Source organism: Sceloporus occidentalis, unplaced genomic scaffold (genome assembly GCF_023333645.1).
Source record: "Sceloporus occidentalis isolate IW3139 unplaced genomic scaffold, rSceOcc1.0.p SCAF_1, whole genome shotgun sequence".
Taxonomy (NCBI): domain Eukaryota; kingdom Metazoa; phylum Chordata; class Lepidosauria; order Squamata; family Phrynosomatidae; genus Sceloporus; species Sceloporus occidentalis.
This window is the reverse complement of record NW_028316981.1, coordinates 100,216,176-100,234,032: the sequence shown is the minus strand read 5'-3', so window position 1 is coordinate 100,234,032 and position 17,857 is coordinate 100,216,176. Positions and strand designations below refer to the sequence as shown.

Sequence of the window (17,857 nt, the reverse complement as noted above, 5' to 3'; positions counted from 1 at the left end):
GCAGGGTCAGTTGTGGTTAGTCCTTGGATGGGAGACTGTCAGGCCCTATTTAAGAGAAAGAAACTGCCAAAATAATCACCTCTTGAGTATTCCTTCCTCAAGAAAACCCTATGAAATGAATTGTCTATTCCTGCAGGGCAAGGGGTTGGACTGGATGGTCCTTGTGGTCTCTTCCATCTCTGGTTCTATGATAAGTTGACAACAAACTTGAAGGCACATATGCACACATTTTAGCACCGTTACACTGTTGTGGGAGTGGGATAGAATGTAATAGGATACAGGAAGATGAAAACTGTGGCCATTACTATCATTCTACAAAGATGCTGTATGAAATGATACAAAGAGGAACTGCTGGACCTCTTACCCTTTCCCTCCACCACTCCCTTCTCCTTCTGTGTCATGTCTCTTTAGATTGTAAGCCCAAGGGCAGGGAACCGTCTAACTAAAAATATCGTATGTACAGCGCTGTGTAAATTCACAGCGCTTCATAAATAAAGGTTAATAATAATAACTCTTTCAAGTAGATTGTCTATTACTATTGATGTATGAAAGTAGTGGTGCTGTGCTAATCCTTTTTTATTTTATTTTAAAATATTGACAAAACAGATCAAAACAACAACAAATGAAAACACTAATAAAAAATAAAAAAGACATATTTATATAGTCTAGAAATTCTTTAACACCAAAGTTTTTGAGCTTTTACCCATTTCTTTTCATATTCCTGACTTGTATTTCCAGCAGCATCCATAGATAATCTGTCTGTTATTGCATATTCACATATTTTAGTTTTCCACTCCTCTATGGATGGTATTATATCAGATTTCCAATATTTGGCAAACAGCACTCAAGCTGCTCTTATCACATGCAGGGTAACATTTTTCTCATCCTGGCTGTATTCTTCTTTTCTAGTGTCAATTATATTTAGTAAAAATAATTCTGGTTGAAGGAGTATATATATATATATATATATTGCAGTGCTTCCTTTTATGTATGTTTTAATTCTTACATCATTTAATTGTATTTTAAGAGTATATTTTATTTAAGAGTTAATTGTATTTTTGAATATATGTTTTTTAACCTTTGTAAGCCACCCTGATTGCATCTTGTAGAGGGGCAGGATATAAATAAAATTTATTATTATTATTATAATGCCTCCATGCTTTTATGGGTAAAGGACTGGATATTATTGGAAAACACAATTATTAGCACTAGAGGGAACAAAAATGAATTTGAGTTGGCGCGCTTACCTATCCTATGAGGAGTCTGGAAATTGAACAGAAAACACTTTTACTTTAAGATACCTAAATGGACTTCCACCCAGGAAGCATTTCACAAATAGGAAATAACATCTAGAGTGTCAAACCTTCTTTGAGGAGTTTTGTTGTCTGTGCAGTTAGGAGGGCATATATATCTATATGTGTGTGTGTGGCTACTATTTATCCTCTGCATATATATATCTTGTTGCAAAAAGACTGTCCTCTTTGTTTTCTGACTACAGTACTCTCTCCTCTTCCTTTGAAGGCAACCTTGCTGTGGAGGAGGAGAAAATAAAGATGGACTGGATGAAACTACGTTCTTATTCCCGGAAGGGGCAAGCTCAAAAGAATATACACCGTGGTTCTCCCTTGCCACGTGTGGTAGCATCTGATGCTGGAAACAGAAGGAATGCTACAGCCAAAAAGCTTCAATCACATCTAGACCTTCGTCCGAAACCTACACTGGAGTCTCAAGGCAAAAGTAATAATTCATATCTTATACAGCCAGCTTGCCCTTCCCTCTCACTTTTCTTTGGGTCAGGATTAAATGTAATCATTGGCTCTTTACAGACCACCCAAAAGGGCGGTCTGAAAAGCGCCTTCATTTGCTGCGTGGAGGAGCCTCAGTGGCCAAACCACGTGCTCCTCCGCGCAGCAAAAAGAAGCTGCAAAATGCAGCTTCTTGTGGCGCACTAATGACGCCGCAAGGCACCAATGGCACACTTGCAGCATCATTATCACCATGTGACGTGCAGACACTAGGCGTCCGCGACGTCAAAACGACAGCACCCATGTAGAACGGGCACCGCCATTTTGTATGCACCGAGCATGTACTAGGGTTAGGGGCGTCCGGAAAGGATGCCCTTTTCTAACCCTAGTACGCGCTTGGCACATGAGTATTTATTTATGAGTTTTATTTGTAAAACCTTTGTTTTGTATCAATGAAAGAGTGAGTGTGTAATCTTAATGCACTCAAAATACAAAACACTTTGGAGTTTGTGCTCCATATGAACAAAAGCATTTTAAAGTTGTTTTTAACAGAGGCATAACATGAAAGTTTCCTCCCTGTTATTTCTTGATAAACATGTTCATAGCCACTGTGTTGCATAACATGGAATGGAAGGTAGGTTACATTACACAGCTTTGCATGCAGTTGCCAATATAATACTGTGCTTGACAGACAAATGCTGTAGTCTGTACTATAATACAGTGTATTTCAGTGAGCTGGGAGGTGTATTTCAGTTTTTAAACTTCCTGTGTTATTGGTTGCTTCTTTAAGAAACTGAATGCCTTATTTTAAGGTTGGGAATTTTGGGTTCTGAGATGTTGTGGGCTTCAGATCTCAGAAATCCCAGCCAGCATGGCCAATATTTAATGGCTAATACTTGAATTATCATTGGAAGGCTATCCAAAAGGGAGAAATACTGCAAGGTGTAATTGCAATGCAATACTCCACAGTGTTCCCTGGAACATCTTTCTTGGTAAGTGTATTGCTACTTTAAATTTGCTTGCTGAATTTTGACTTACGGTATTGTTTATCTTTTAAATTGCATACTGCCTAGACTCCCAATTTTGGTTTAAAGGTAGACTATGAGAAGAAAGAGTTTTGAGACAGGAGAGAAATTGCAAATATTTTCCAACAAACTGACTCTGTTCAAACTTTACAGCAACAAAACCATAGCAGTTTTACAGCTGTCCATTACTCTAGGACTGGAGTAGGCAATTTGGTGTCCTCCAGGTGTTTTGGTTTGGAACTCCCAGAATCTCTGATCATTGGTTATGTTAGATGGAATTTATGGGAGTTGTACTCACAGACATCATGAGAAGTGACCAGATTGGCTAACCCTCATTGAAGAATTTGGGATTTGAATGATAGATGGTTTACAGTAGTAAAATTTGTAGTGTTGAAGTGAAAATTGTTTTATAGATAACTCTTTCTAGCCTTGATAATTTATAGTCAGCCCTTTATATTCATGGATTCCTTATACACAGATTCAAGCGTCCACGGCCTGAAAATATTCAAAAAAATATAAATTCCAAAATTCACATCTTGATTTTGCCATTTTATATAAGGGACTCCATTTTACTATCCATTGCATTTAATGGGACTTAAACATCCATGTATTTTGGTATCCACGAGGGGTCCTGGAACCAAACCCCGGTGGATATCAAGGGCGAACTGTACTTCTAAGAGGCACTGGAACAGCAGAGTGGCATGCGCTGATTGTGTTGGAGTTGCAGAAACCCTTTAGCAGCAAGAGATAGTTCGTATTTTGGTTCACTCTAGTTCATATAAAAAGTCCTTGTTTAAATAGGATATGACTCCCCATTTTGAAGATTTTGATGGCACAATAAAAAACAGCAAAGTATTTATGAGTTGAGAGTAACCACTATTTTGTATCTGCCACCAAATAATTTGCCTCTGCTCAGATGCAAAAAGCAGATAGTAAATGCAAATATGACTCTCATTGTCTGCAAAGGGATATAAAGCTCATTCACTGAACTAATTTTGAAGTGGAAGGATGGCTTTACAGTGATAAACCATCAATCACATGATAATGTAGTACTTCAGAATGTTTTAATAGGGCTACAATCTTATAATGTGAGGCACATTTATGGAATTACTTCCACATAGGAGCAGGAAGGCCTGATGATTCTTCCATTTTAAAGATGCTTATAGGAGTCAACTTTCAAACCTGTAACCGCGCATCTGCAAAAGCCTTCACCTTATTCTCATGAAATGAATTAAACTGAATTGCCAGAAGAGGGAGCTTTCCCCCTTTGATACTGTAAGTCAGGAGACAGGAGTAGCAACCATATGACCTCAGTTATTTTTTAATTTACTGAAAAAATATTTAAAATAAAATCTGATGACAACAAAAGGGCACAGACAACAGATTTAATAAGCATCTGGATCTTGCATGTCTTTTTCAGGTGAAGTTTCAAGTGTTGTTGTTATTTGTCCTCAAGTTGTTTCTGACTTATGGCTATCCTAAGGTGACCCTGTCAAAGGGTTGTCTGAGGGCTGAGTATGTGTGACTTATTAGCAAGTAACAATTCCTTTGTAATTTTTCTCCTGGGCTTTCTTTTACTCACTCTCTTAAATTACTCGCATTTGTGGAGTAATTATAATTTATTGACTTTGAAGAGCATCTGTTGAAGACAGATTAATATGTTGCCCTAGGGCTGAAGGACAGCATTCTTCACCCTTTGCTGTTGGCCAAATTATGCTTCCTCAACTTACTGGGAAGGATATCAAGAGATGCTCGTTTTGAGATCCAGGTTGCCTCCATCCTTTGTGAAGCTACAAGCTCCTCCAGGAGCTTGAAAGCTTGCAATGTGTATTTTGTGCATTTTGGGTACCCCAATAAAGGTATCACTGTTTTGTGGATTTGGGATGTTATTGTACTTTCCTACATGGCCAGCAGGTCTACCTATGGATATGACCCCTTGTATACAAATCACACTAGCATCCAAATCCACCTTTATTAGACCAACCAAAATGCACAAAATATGTGTTCTAAGCTTTCAAAGCTTCACAATTAAGGAAAGGTGTTAAAATCACAGAGAAGGAAAAAAAATATGACAATGAGTCACAGGCCTACATTTTGTCAAGAAGTTGTTTTCAAAGATGGTATGAAGGGATATTCATGTAAAAAAATAATTTTTCCATCATACCTGCCAGTTTTATTAGCTCTCATTTGCTAATTTATCCCCAGGTTTCCATTTTGTGCATACAAAATCCTTACCGCGATTATCATATATAAAATCAATCTCCAATTTTCATTTTTAGTCATGTTTGATAGGTAAAGTTCTGGATACATTGGAAAGGTTTTCCCCCCTAGAATCTTAGATTCTGAATTTCTCCCTAGTATTTCTTTGCTCTCATGCAGTTACACCACATATAGTGTAATAGAAAGTTCCTGGGCTTCCTTGACATTTCCAGAAATGTTGGCTTCCAGTTTTATACATTTTTTCCAGGTTTACATGTGTGAAGTATCAACAATGTAACATCTTAAAATATTGTAGTTCTCTTTTAAATTCTTACATAATGTGAATTTGTTAGTATTTCTTCTTGATTTATCACATTGTTATTTCATGTCCACTGTTTTGTGCCCAGTTTATAATTGTTTCTTTTACAATTTCTTCTTTTAATTCTCTGTATGTCTGTCTGTCTGTCTATCTATCTATCTGCCATTTTTCTTTTCCTTTTCCCAACAACATTTTCTCTATCTTTATAATCCATTACAATTATAATCTTTATGATCTATATTTTTCAAAGTACTCTAATTTCAGATCCATTTTTTAGCTTTCTGTCTGTTGTTTATAAGTAAACCAGTTCTGATTTAGTTCTTCTAGTTCCAGTTTTTCTCTTGACTTCATCTTATATTCCTTTTGATGACCCAGGAACCATAAATATTTGTATTTAATCCATTCTTTGTTGTTTTTGTACCATCTTCAAGAAAAGAAAAAGAAAAAAAGCTTCTTGCAGTGACACCCAAAGTGAGATTCTTCTCTAAATTGTATTTATTTATTTTTCCCAAATCCTCAGTAGTGATTTCCTAATATACTGGTCTTCAAATTCTTTGTGAATTTTAGCTTTACCATACCACACATATGCATGCCAACCGGATCCTTAGTTGAAGCTCTCTAATTTCAGCATTCTTTCACTTTCTGAGGATATCCAATCTGTTTATCCACTTAAACAGTAATATTGGCCCGTTACAAACGGGCATAAAATACGGACCGAGTCCGTACAAAATGGCAGCTCCTGTTCCACATGGGGGCCGCCATCTTTATGTAGCGGGCAGACTGCGTCCGCACATCACGCAGCGCATATGATGCTGTGAGTACGCCATTGGTGCCTCGCAGCATCATATCCATGCTGCAAAGAGAAGCGCCATTTTGGTGCTTCTTATTTGCAGCGTGGAGGAGCCTCGCGGTTTGGACGCTGGGGCTTTTCCGTGCTGCAACCGGCAGCAGCGTGAGACCACCCCATCTGGGCAGTCTGTAACGCGCCATTATTTCATGTCTGGAAACCCACATCCTCCTCTTTCCTTTGTGTCTGTTAGTATCTTCGATTTTACCCTGTGTTTTCCCCCACCCATATGAACTTCAACAGATCTCTTTGCCATGTTTTGAATGGTTTTTCATTCATTATTATTGGCACATTTAGGTTAAATGTTTAGGTAAAGTTTAGGTTGCAATTCTTTGTAGCAATGACAATTTCAATTTCAACCATTTTTCCAAGTCTCTCTTAATTCTTTTCCATGTATCCTTATAATTATTATCAAATGAATTTCTTTTTGCAATTCAGGTTCCCAAATAATTCACTTTTTTTTCTTATCTTAAATTCAGACTAAGGCCTGAAACACAAAGGCAAAATGACGCAGCTTCAGGCTGCATTGGGGGTGTGCTGTTTACATGACACATGCCTAAAATGCAGCCTAAACCCATGCCAAGAATGTGTAATTTGCAAAGAACTGTGAAAAATCAGTCCTGGATTCATTTTAGAAGAAGCCTTCAAGTGGTCTCTAAAAGGTTCCAAATGTTTTTGTTTACTTATGGATGATTTATGTGACATGATTGTTTCATTTCACATTTTCATATTCTTAGCTTTGGATAAAGGTTTGCTGAAATATGTTGAACTGCTTTTTTTTTCAGTGTAGGAATTATCTGTATCCTTTCCATGTTATTTCTGCCTTTGAAAGTACATAGTCTTTTGTGATCTATAAAGTCAAATGCTTTGCTATAATCTATAAAGCAGAGGCTGATTTTCTTTTGAAATTCTTTGGTACATTCTATTATCCAGCATATGTTTGCTATATGGTCATCCAGTCCAACCCCCTGCCATGCAGGAACACACAATCAAAGTGCTCCCAACAGATGGCCATTCAGCCTCTATTTAAAAACCTCCACACATGGACTCCTCCACCACTCTCAGAGGCGGCGTATTCCATTGTCAAACTGCTCTAAGAGTCTAGTAAAGAAGTGATGTCCAGGAACACATCTACCTGGTTAGCTGAAATATGTTTGCACTGATCTTTTAAATTGTTCTGGGAGCCTTTTTTGGCTGAAAAGCAGTATAAAAATACTTTTAATAATAATTTTAAAATTTACATTTTTTTAAAAGTGTCTGTGTGTGAGAGAGAGAAGGAAGACAGACAAGATAGATGCTTGCTCCTTTTTAAATTTCCTTGAGTGAATATAGTGCTTTCAGTTAAGCTCAATTTAGAATATTGAAGATCCTCAAATTGCAATTGTTTTCTTGCATAGTTTTGGTAAGCTGATGTTTGAATAAATGTTCACTTTATCTACAGGACACAACAAAAATGCCATTACAAAAGCATTACCAAAACTTCATGAAATTTCTGAGGTGACTGAAATGAATTGCCTTTCATCTGACCAAAGGTATAGTTTTACAGTAATTCGAAGTTTTGTATTGTTGGTTCAAGAAGTGGTTGATCAAGAAATTCATTATGATAGTGTCAACCATTGTTAATTGTGTTAATCTGTATAATGTGTACATAATGGACATTAGCAGGAATTCTTTGTCTGCTTTAATAAATAAATAATAAAAATTTTTATTTATATACCGCCCTTCCAACAGATCAGGGCGGTTTACAGCAGGTTAAAAACAGTACAATAATCAATAAACAATAAAACCATACAGCAATTCCATAAAAAAACAAAGACAAAAAGCCCCGGGTTAGCCGATCCCGTTGCCAGTGCGGAGGAAGGAGGCCTAAAGGACTTTTAGTCAGGGAATGCAATCCCAAACAGGAAGGTCTTTAGATCCCGTCTAAATTGGGCCAGGGAGGTAGCTGAGCGGAGCTCTATGGGCAGCGTGTTCCAAAGGGCCGGGGCGGCGATGGAGAATGTCCTCCTAGTAGTGGAGACAAACCTCGCCCCGGGAACCCTAAGTAATTGCTGCCCAGATGTTCTGAGGGTGCAGGGCGGAATGTATGGGGAGAGGCGGTCCTTCAGGTATCCTGGGCCCAAGCCATTTAGGGCTTTATAGGTCATCACCAACACCTTATATTGCGCCCGGAAGCGAATCGGCAGCCAATGCAGGTCTTTTAACACCGGTGTTATATGGCTGGCCCTGGACGTACCAGTGACCAGCCTGGCTGCCATGTTCTGCACCATTTGTAGCTTCCGGGTTTGGTATAAGGGTTGCCCCATGTAGAGTACATTGCAGAAGTCCAGTCTCGAGGTTACCAGAGCATGTATCACAGTTTCAAGGTCCCTCTGGGCCAGGTATGGGCGCAGCTGGCGAATAAGCCGAAGCTGATGACAGGTGCTCTTGACCGTCGCATTCACCTGAGCAGTCAGGCGAAGGGACGAGTCAAGAAGCACCCCCAGACTGCGCACGGAGTCCTTCACAGGGAGCGTGACCCCGTTCAGGACAGGTGGAACCACCGCCATTCCTGGACCAGGGGAACCTATCACGAGTACCTCCGTTTTCTCTGGATTCAGCTTGAGTCGGTTTTCCCTCATCCAGCCCATTACTGACTCCAGACAGGCCACGAGAGGAGAGACGCCATCCTCAGTCACTGCATCAGTCGGAGACATAGAGAAGATTATTTGGGTGTCATCAGCGTACTGATAACCCCGCGCCCCATGTCTCCGGATGATCTCTCCCAGCGGTTTCATGTAAATGTTAAATAGCATGGGAGACAGAATGGCTCCTTGAGGGACCCCAGTTTTAAGGGCCCTCTCATCGGAGCACACGTCTCCCAGCTGCACCATCTGGGACCTTCCCGAGAGATAGGAGCGGAACCACTGGAGCGCAGTGCCACCGACCCCTACCTCTGCTAGGCGCCCCAGAAGGATACCATGGTCTATGGTATCGAAAGCCGATGAGATGTCCAAGAGCACCAGCAGGGACACGCTTCCCCTGTCGATGCCCAGACGGAGATCATCGACCAAGGCGACCATGGCCGTCTCAACCCCGTAACCCGCCCGAAAGCCAGTTTGAAATGGGTCCAGATAATCCGTATCATCCAAGACCGCCTGAAGCTGGAGTGCAACCGCCCTCTCGATCACCTTCCCCAAAAATGGCAGCAGTGAAACTGGCCGATAATTATTATGTACCAGGGGGTCGAGGGAGGGCTTTTTTAATAAAGGTTTTACAATGGCCAATTTAAGATCAGATGGAAATTGCCCTTCCCTCAAAGATGTATTAATAATCCGGCGTAACAATAAAGTTACAGCCGGTCCCCCCGGGCTGCTAGCCACGAGGGACAGGGATCGAGAGAGCAGGTTGTCTTCTGAACACTTCCGAGGATCTTGTCCACATCATCGGTACTTACCAACTCAAACCGATCCAGTTTAATAAAGTCCACGGAGGCCCTGGATGCCTCTACCCTAGGTTCTGCCTGAATGTCGGCGTTAAGACCTTCGCTTATTCGAGAAGTTTTATCCGCGAAGAAGTTGTTAAATTGGTCGCAGCAGGCCTTAGAAGGTTCAAGGATCTGGTTCAGGGCAGGAGGGAGCTGAGTTAGCTCCCTGACTACCCTGAACAACTCTGCTGGACGCGACTCCGCGGACGCGATACGAGCACCACAGAACGAGTTCTTTGCTGCTCGTATCGCCTCTCCATAGTCCTCTAACAGTTGGGCTAGGAGAGTCTTGTCGTCTAAGCGAAGGTGTTTCCGCCAACGGTACTCTAGCCGTCGCAGCTCCCGCTTCCTTGCCCGGAGATCTTCCGTATACCAGGGCTTACGTTTGGAAGCGGGTCTGAGAGGGCGCTTGGGAGCGATACTGTGTATAGCCCTCAAGAGACCGGTATTCCAGATACCAGTCAGGGCATCAACAGAATCGCCGTCACTTCCAACCATGTATCCCTCTAGGGCTTCCTGGAACCTTTTGGGTTCCATTAGCCTTCGAGGGTGGACCATCCTAATAGGTCTACCACCCCCGGGAGGGATCTGGGTAGAGACCTTGATTTTCGCCTCAACCAGGAAATGATCCGTCCATGGCAGGGGGGAAATATTAGATATTTCCACCCACGGATTTTCCGCATCAGAGCAAAAGACCAAATCGAGAGTATTACCCGCACAATGCGTAGGACCCAGAATCAGCTGGGACAGGCCCATGGCCGCCATGGTATCCATGAATTCGCGAGCTGCACCGGGTGGAACATAGCTGGCCGTGAGGGAGATGTTGAAGTCGCCCAGGACAAGTAGCCTGGGCGTCTCCAGCATCAGTTCAATGACCAGCTGTGTCAGCTCGTTAAGGGAGTCCGTTAGCGCACGTGGTGGCCGATACACCAACAGAATCCCTAGACTGTCCCTCGCTTTTAGGGTCAGGTAAATACACTCGATATAGGACGTCTGTCGGATGTGGTTCCTAGTGAGGGACACGGTGTTCCTATGTATCAAATCCCCCAAACCACCATAATAGCCTTAGGTCATTGTTAGTCCCAACTAGAGGAGAGCCATTGACTCAATGAAACATAAGTGTTGACTTACCAAATAAGCACCCTGCTCTTGTTTTGACCAACATAATAGCTGATAACAAGTTGATGTGAGTTTAGTGTTGATGAACTGCATTACATTTGAAATTAAGAGCAGTCATTGTTTGTCAAAAGAGGTTCCAAATATAAGAAAATACTTTAAATGCCAGTGAAAAATACATTCCCATGATTGTGGTGTAATCATCTCTAAATAATGTTTCATTCTTAAATAATGAAAACAGGAGTATGGAAGTGAATAAAGATATCAATGAAATGGACACGACTGCACCAAAGGTATGAACCTTAAGGCTGTTTGAAGCCCTTAAACAATTGTATCATACTACATCCATTTGTATTAACCAAACTGGGAACCAATGTGCTTTTGGTCTCAATTCAAAGTGCTTATTTTTATATTTGAAGTCACGAACAGGACATGAGCATCTCCCACTACTTAGGAGCTAAGCAGAGGCAGGCTGAGCCTGTGCTTTCCTGGCCCAGGGCCCAACATGGATCCTGGACTGATGTGGGTATGGGCAGGTGTTTATACATCCACTTGTCCCCACACCATAAACCCATTACTGCTGCACACCTCTTAGTTTACTCCTCCACTGCAGCTAGTGAGAAGCCCTCGTCACTGCCTGTGATATCAAAACAGGGCACCTGGCTATGTGGATACAGCCAGACACCCTGTTTCAACTTCAGAGGGGGAGACATGGGGCTTCTCACTACCCAAAAAGTAAGGTGAGGGGCGAGTGGGCAGTTTGTTCCTCCTGGGGTTTGCTGCGAACTTTCAGAGAAACTGAACAGCAATAGCAAATGATGGGTCATTTAGACCCTCATTAAGGTCCTTTTATCACAGGATAGGGCCAGATCCCATTGCTTTATTGGATGGCCTGAGTTCCAGTATTATGAGCATCTGCTTTCTCCATACCATTCATAATTTTATACATACATATACTATAATCACCCATCTTACTTGCCTTCCCCCCCCCCCCCCTCCACAGTTGCAAAGCTCCAAGTGTTCTAACCTTTCCTCAAAAAGGAGTTTCCCTGACCATCTCCTTTGGCTTTTTCTGCTCCTTTTAAAGTTTCAACATTATTTTTGACAACACTAGAAGTCACAGTACTTCCAGTGCTTTGAATAGTTGACTTGTGGGAAATTTGTTTACATTTTAAAACTATTTTTGTTAAAAAAAATAATTAAACAAATTAAACAAATTTGTAAATTTATTTTTAAAAAGTTGTTCAAAAAAGTTGGCTTCTATAGCAACTGGAAATGTGCAGAGATTACATGGCAGTTTTTGAGTTAACATCAACGTGGGGTGAAAGCTAGTCCTACATGGATAGCTTCCTACATGGATGCAGCTTTAATTGAGTTCTGATGATCTCACATCTCTACAGAGGGGACCTTTCTATAGACTCTATATTATTGTGTCATATAAAGTGACTCTGCATGTGTGAAAATTAGGATATGCACTTAGTGAGTGAGAATGAGCCAGTGCATGTGACAAACATACCACTGAAAAGAATGTAAAATGACTTCTGTGTAGCTATTGCTATCATATATCCACCCTAAGTGTGGTTTTGACAATCATTGCTTGTGAACTAATTTCCTAATGCCAAAACTATACAACAGAGCTTGAATTGATGACTGCAAAATAATTCTGTTGCTTAAGGAAACATTTGTAGGAAATATTATTGTGTATTTTATATAGTGATAATTGATGTCTGATTGAAATACATCATGAATTGTTTGCATGTCTGCATCTTTCACTGTTGCCCTTAGGACTCTTTGAATTTAAACTCTGCAAGTAAAAAGAGCTTGAGAAATAGTGAAACCACTTCAGGTGAGTCAACCTAAGTACATTGGGATCAAAAACTCTTTCTTTTCAAAGATGTGTTAAACATTTGGCAAACCATCATGTTAAACAGCCATTAAAGAGCTTCCATATATCAATGTGACCCACCTTGCTGATTTTTCTCATGAGAACCGATTCGTATGTCGTAGTTCACTTGTTCACCTTTGTATGTGAGATGAAGAAAGCAAAAGAGGTGAATTCCTGGGAGATTCTAGAAATAGCAGTGAGTGTTCTAAGTGTACCTAATTACGTATTTATCTGAGATGTCTCAATATTCAAGTAGATTTCAAGACAGGCTGTAAATTAGACATATCGTCTAACAATGGGTAGATTATGAGTTAAATTTCAGTCTTACCACCAGTGATTTGAATGGGCTGGTTAGTGTCCTGCTCAATCAGAAAGTGCATTTCATTACCCCATTTACTACTTTTGAGTTAAGGTTCCTATTTAAAAACAGTCAGTGAAGTAAGGTGAATGAACTGCTTTTTAATTGACTGACTGATATGGTCTGTAATGGAAGAAGTTTAGTTGCTTCTGTTTTATTGCCATTAGTATTTTTTCTTTTTACTGGCATTTTATGGTGTGTGTGTATGTGTGTGTGCGCGCGCGTGCATGCATGTGTGAAGGTGTTTTCATGCTGGAAAGGTTATAAGCGTTTAATAAATACTGAAATAATAAAAGCATGAAAAGCTATTTAGGAATCTTAAACCCATTAGCTCCAACTTTTTGCCATCTTACTGTTTTTGCCATCTTTTCTTAATTATTTAGTATTTCCTTTAAACAGAGAGAGAAAGAGAGAGAGAGAGACTCTGCTTTCCTGTATATTGGTCTCAGTGAATTCCCTCTTCAGCTAGTTCCATGAAGGTACACTTCCACTGGGTCCTATGGAATCATCTCTTCTAGACTTAGGCCTGTTACAGACTGCCAAAATAAAGCTGCTTCTGGTCTCTTTGGAGGTATGCTGTTTAAATGATGCATGCATCCTAAGAATCCAGAAGCTGCACCAAAGCTGCACTCCAGTGCTTAGGAATGGAGTGTGGCTTTGGCGTGACCTCCGTATTCTTAGGACCCATGCATCATTTAAACAGCATACCTCCAAAGAGACCAGAAGCAGCTTTATTTTGGCAGTCTGTAACAGGCTTTAATAGTCCTTTATAAAGTGGGATTTTTCTTGGGACTATGGGGAAGAAAGTTAACCTTTACATTCTCTCCTGCAGTAGAAATCTCCATGCTGATTCCCCCCTCTCCCCCTTTTTTTTAATTACAAACAATCAGATACATAAAAGGCACATAAACATTTAATGCATTGTCTGATATGGCTTTGTCTTTGATGTGCAATATCTTTTGACAAAATTGGATAATTTTCCAAATCTAGTAATTTCAGATTATATAAAGTTTTGACCATTTTGCCTTGATTCCTAGGAATGACTTTACCCACAGGTGTTTCAGTTTTCCTGCTGGACTGTTTGGATGTGGATTCAGTGGGCTCCAGTACAGAATCTACTGATTGCACAACTCACTACTCATCCCCTGAAATATTCAGAGATGAAAAAGGTTTAAGTATGCATGGTTTATGTTCTATGTATAGGAGGAATCTGGATGAAAGTGTGTGTACAAATTTATATTTTTGTATTTGCAAATGAAAATGTATGCCATTTATTTGGTCAGTCAGATCAACTGAGAGTATAAAGATGACCTAATAAACTTGACCATTCCTTCTAATTTAGGAAACAGTGCTCCTTTAACCATTATGACTGATTAACTCAGGATACTTTTATTCCTGAACTTTTGGTTTATTACTTTTTTTCATTTCAGTTACATTTTCTAATTTCCAACACTTGGGTATATTTTACCATGGTTAACAACTGCTGTCCAGTGAACTTTGAGTTATGGCAACCTTATGAATGAAAGACCTCCAAATCACTTTATCCTCAATAACTCCACTCAGGTCTTGTTGACTCAGAGCCATGGCTTCCTTGATTGAGTGGCTCCATCTACAATGTGGTCTTTTTCTTTTCATAGTGCTACCTTACCAAACATTATTGTATTTTCTAGTGAGTCCTGTTTTCTCATGATGTGTCCAAAGTGCAATAATCTCAGTTTACTCATCTTGGCTTCTAGGGAAAATTCAAGCTTTATTTGCCCATTTGTTTGTCTTTTTTTAACAGTCCATGGTATCCATAGAACTCTTTTTTCAACACAACATTTCAAATGATTTTATTTTCTTCCTATCAGTTTTCTTCACTGACAAGTTGAATGTCCAGTAATGAAGAATACAATAGCATGGACCATCCTGACTTAAGTATTGTGATACATTTTTACATGTCAGGATATTCTCTAGTTCCTTCATAGTTGTCCTTCCAAATCCTAGTCTACTTATGATTTCCTGCCTGCAGTCTCCATTTTAACTAACTACTGAGTCAAGTTATAGAAAAACTTGAATTATTTCAATGTCGTCATTGTCTGCTTTAAAATTGTTTATATCATCTGTGGCCATTATATTTGTTTTCTTAACGTTCAGATGTAAACCAGTCTTTGCACTTTCTGCCTTGTCTTTCTTCAGCAATGATTCCAGGTAGTTGCTATTTTCCGCTAGTGTTATGATATCATCTGCATACTGTAGATTCTTGAAGTTTGTTTCTCCAATTTTCTGGCCTCCTTCTTTTCTATCTAATTCTGCTTTCCATATGATCAGCATACATGTTAAACATAAAATACAGCTTTGCCTGACCCCTTGCCAATTGGAAACCATTCCATTTCTCTGTATTCTGTCCTAACAGTAGCCTCTTGTCTTGAGTACAGGTTAAGCATCAGGACAGTCAAATGTTGTGGCACACCCATTTCTTTAAGAGTGACCTATAGTCTTTTGTAATCTATACAATCAAATGCTTTGTTATCAACTATAAAGCACAGACTGGTTTTCTTTTGAAATTCTTTGGTACATTCTATTATCCAGTACAGTCGGCCCTTCTTATACACGGATTTTTTATACACGGATTTAAGCATACACGGTTTGAAAATGTTCCCAAAAAGTATACATTTCAAATATCAAACCTTGATTTTCCATTTTTTATTAGGGACACCATTTTGCTATGTCATTATACTTAATGGGACTTGAGCATACACGGATTTTGTTATACATGGGGGATCTTGGAACCAAACCCCAGCGTATAACAAGGATCCACTGTATATGTTCACTGTATGGTCTCTAGTGCCTCTTCTTTTCCTGAACCCAGAGTGGACATCTGGCATTTCTCACTCCATGGTGAGAGTCTTTGTTGTATAATTTTGATCATCAGTTTGTTTGCATGGGAAATTAATGTAATGGTCCTATAATTGCTGCAGTTCCTGGTGTTTCCCTTCTTGGGAGTTGGGATGTATATCAAGCATTTCCAATCCATGGGCCATTGTTTTGTTTTCTATATATATATTGACAGATTTTAGTTAGAACTAAAGTGGATTCTGTCTCTGTAGCTTGGAAGAGCTGTATTTGTATGACATCTATACTTGGTGACTAATTTCTCTGAATTGTTCTGTGTATGGTTACCATTTTGCTCTTTAAAATTTGAGGTTGGTCTTCATATGAATCTGTCACTCTTTTATCTTTCTTATATAGTTCTTCAGTGTATTGTTGCTTCCTGGTCATGTAGTGTGTTCCCTTGCTGGTCGTAGTGCATCCCCACTCTTGTTTAAAAATTTCCTTTGATTTCTTCTTGAAAAGGGGTCTTGTTCTTTGTTTTTTGTCAGCTTCTATTTCACTCCATTGATTGTTATGCCTGCATACAAGCCATTGGACAGTTGCATTGAGCATTCAGGTTCTATTTCACTTTTTCGTCTCTTCTGTTCTTAAAGTTTATATTATACCCTCAAATATTGCTTAGGTTGGATTGGTGGTGGTGGTTGTGTCTACATGCTTTACACACCAATCATCAAAATATTAACTCCCTTTGAAAGCTGTAGTTGCTGTTCTAGAGATATTTGTGCATGAATGCAATCTTAACTCTGTAGAACTAATGAATAAAAAAATGATGGCAACCATATTGTGTCCTGTATTCAGAAGGAACCAGTGATAGTCCTGAAGGACCATGCTTTGGATGTAGAAATTCAACCCTCTTGGATACAAGCAAAGCTACCAACATAGACAAGATGCCACAGCTGCCAAATCTGTCAAAGATACTAGGTAACTGGAGAGTGTTATGATTTGTGATAGTAATGTCTATCCTTTGTAGGCCAAACTAAACAATCAGCAGCAAAAAAGGCAGTTCCACCATTTTTGTGTGGCAAAGGTGGACGAGTTTCAAGGAAGAACAAGTAAGTGGCTTGCTGCTTACCAGCTTGCCTTCTCCAGGAGATTCTGTTGGGGAGGTTTTCCTCTGCCCAACTGTGGCTGAGATTCAGCTGTTTGTGCAAGAGGGCCCCCCCCCCCCCCGCCTTTTGGTCCTGTGACATGGGGAAAGGAAATTGTGGTTCCCAATTCTTAATCAACCCCAGCAAAAACTGGGAAGATTAGAGTTGTAGTATGGCAACATTTTGCTACAAACTCCTTGTCACCTCTGTAAATTTTGACTTTGTTTAGACTCTAGATTCTCTAAAGATTATAAAGATCTGCTGCTCTTTAAAGGGGGAATAAAGTATCTAATTCACTAGCTGGTTCTCTTTCCTCTACCCAGTACCTCCCCTGAATTTGTAGAGGCAAGAAAAATAAGAGGCTGCCTCTGTTTCCTTATTCCTTTTGGAAGGTGATGTACTATTAAGATGATTATGCTGCTTAAAATGAAACTTGGAGCCTTTCCCATTGATTTTGCTGCATGGTTCAAACATTTCTTTTCTCTTGGTAGGCATTTGACCTCCAGTTTGCGGATTTTATGTGGCAGACTCTTACCTATCTGACCATCTCCATTTTGTCCATTTTGTTATGCTTAGCTTATATGCTGATTTTGTAATTTTATTTTTTGACATCATGTTTGCTACCTTGAGTAAGGCAAACACACTGGAAGGATATACAAACTTTAATTAACAAAATTTCCCAGCCATCTGCTTTTTCAGTTTTGATGGAGCAAATGTTTGTTTAGAAATAAAGCAGCTTGGGGATGGAAACTGGACAAGAGAAGCCACAAGAAAGGGAAAGTACCTCCTCTTGACACTTTTCTCATGCAAATCACCACTATCCCATTATCATTTGATTAGGGAGGTAGTGCCTTGAATTTCCAGATCCATGTTTCCTGATGAATGCTTAGTTTGGCCTAAGACAAAGGATGCTCCAGTTTTGTATCTTGTTGAGC

General features: G+C 39.8%; 1 protein-coding gene across 9 annotated transcripts in view; it reads left to right on the top strand.

The window, feature by feature from the left end:
* Positions 1-17,857, top strand: part of MEIKIN (meiotic kinetochore factor) — a 35,801-nt gene that overhangs the window by 998 nt on the left and 16,946 nt on the right. For 6 of the 9 annotated variants that reach the window (XM_089530511.1, XM_089530574.1, XM_089530538.1 and 3 more), the window contains exons 2-7: positions 1,522-1,737; positions 7,577-7,667; positions 10,959-11,010; positions 12,503-12,563; positions 13,998-14,135; positions 16,633-16,755. In XM_089530511.1, the coding sequence (XP_089386637.1) occupies positions 1,522-1,737; positions 7,577-7,667; positions 10,959-11,010; positions 12,503-12,563; positions 13,998-14,135; positions 16,633-16,755 (681 nt within the window). The remainder of the gene's footprint in view (positions 1-1,521; positions 1,738-7,576; positions 7,668-10,958; positions 11,011-12,502; positions 12,564-13,997; positions 14,136-16,632; positions 16,756-17,857) is intronic. The other 3 variants (XM_089530530.1, XM_089530582.1, XM_089530521.1) reach the window with 2 other exon arrangements.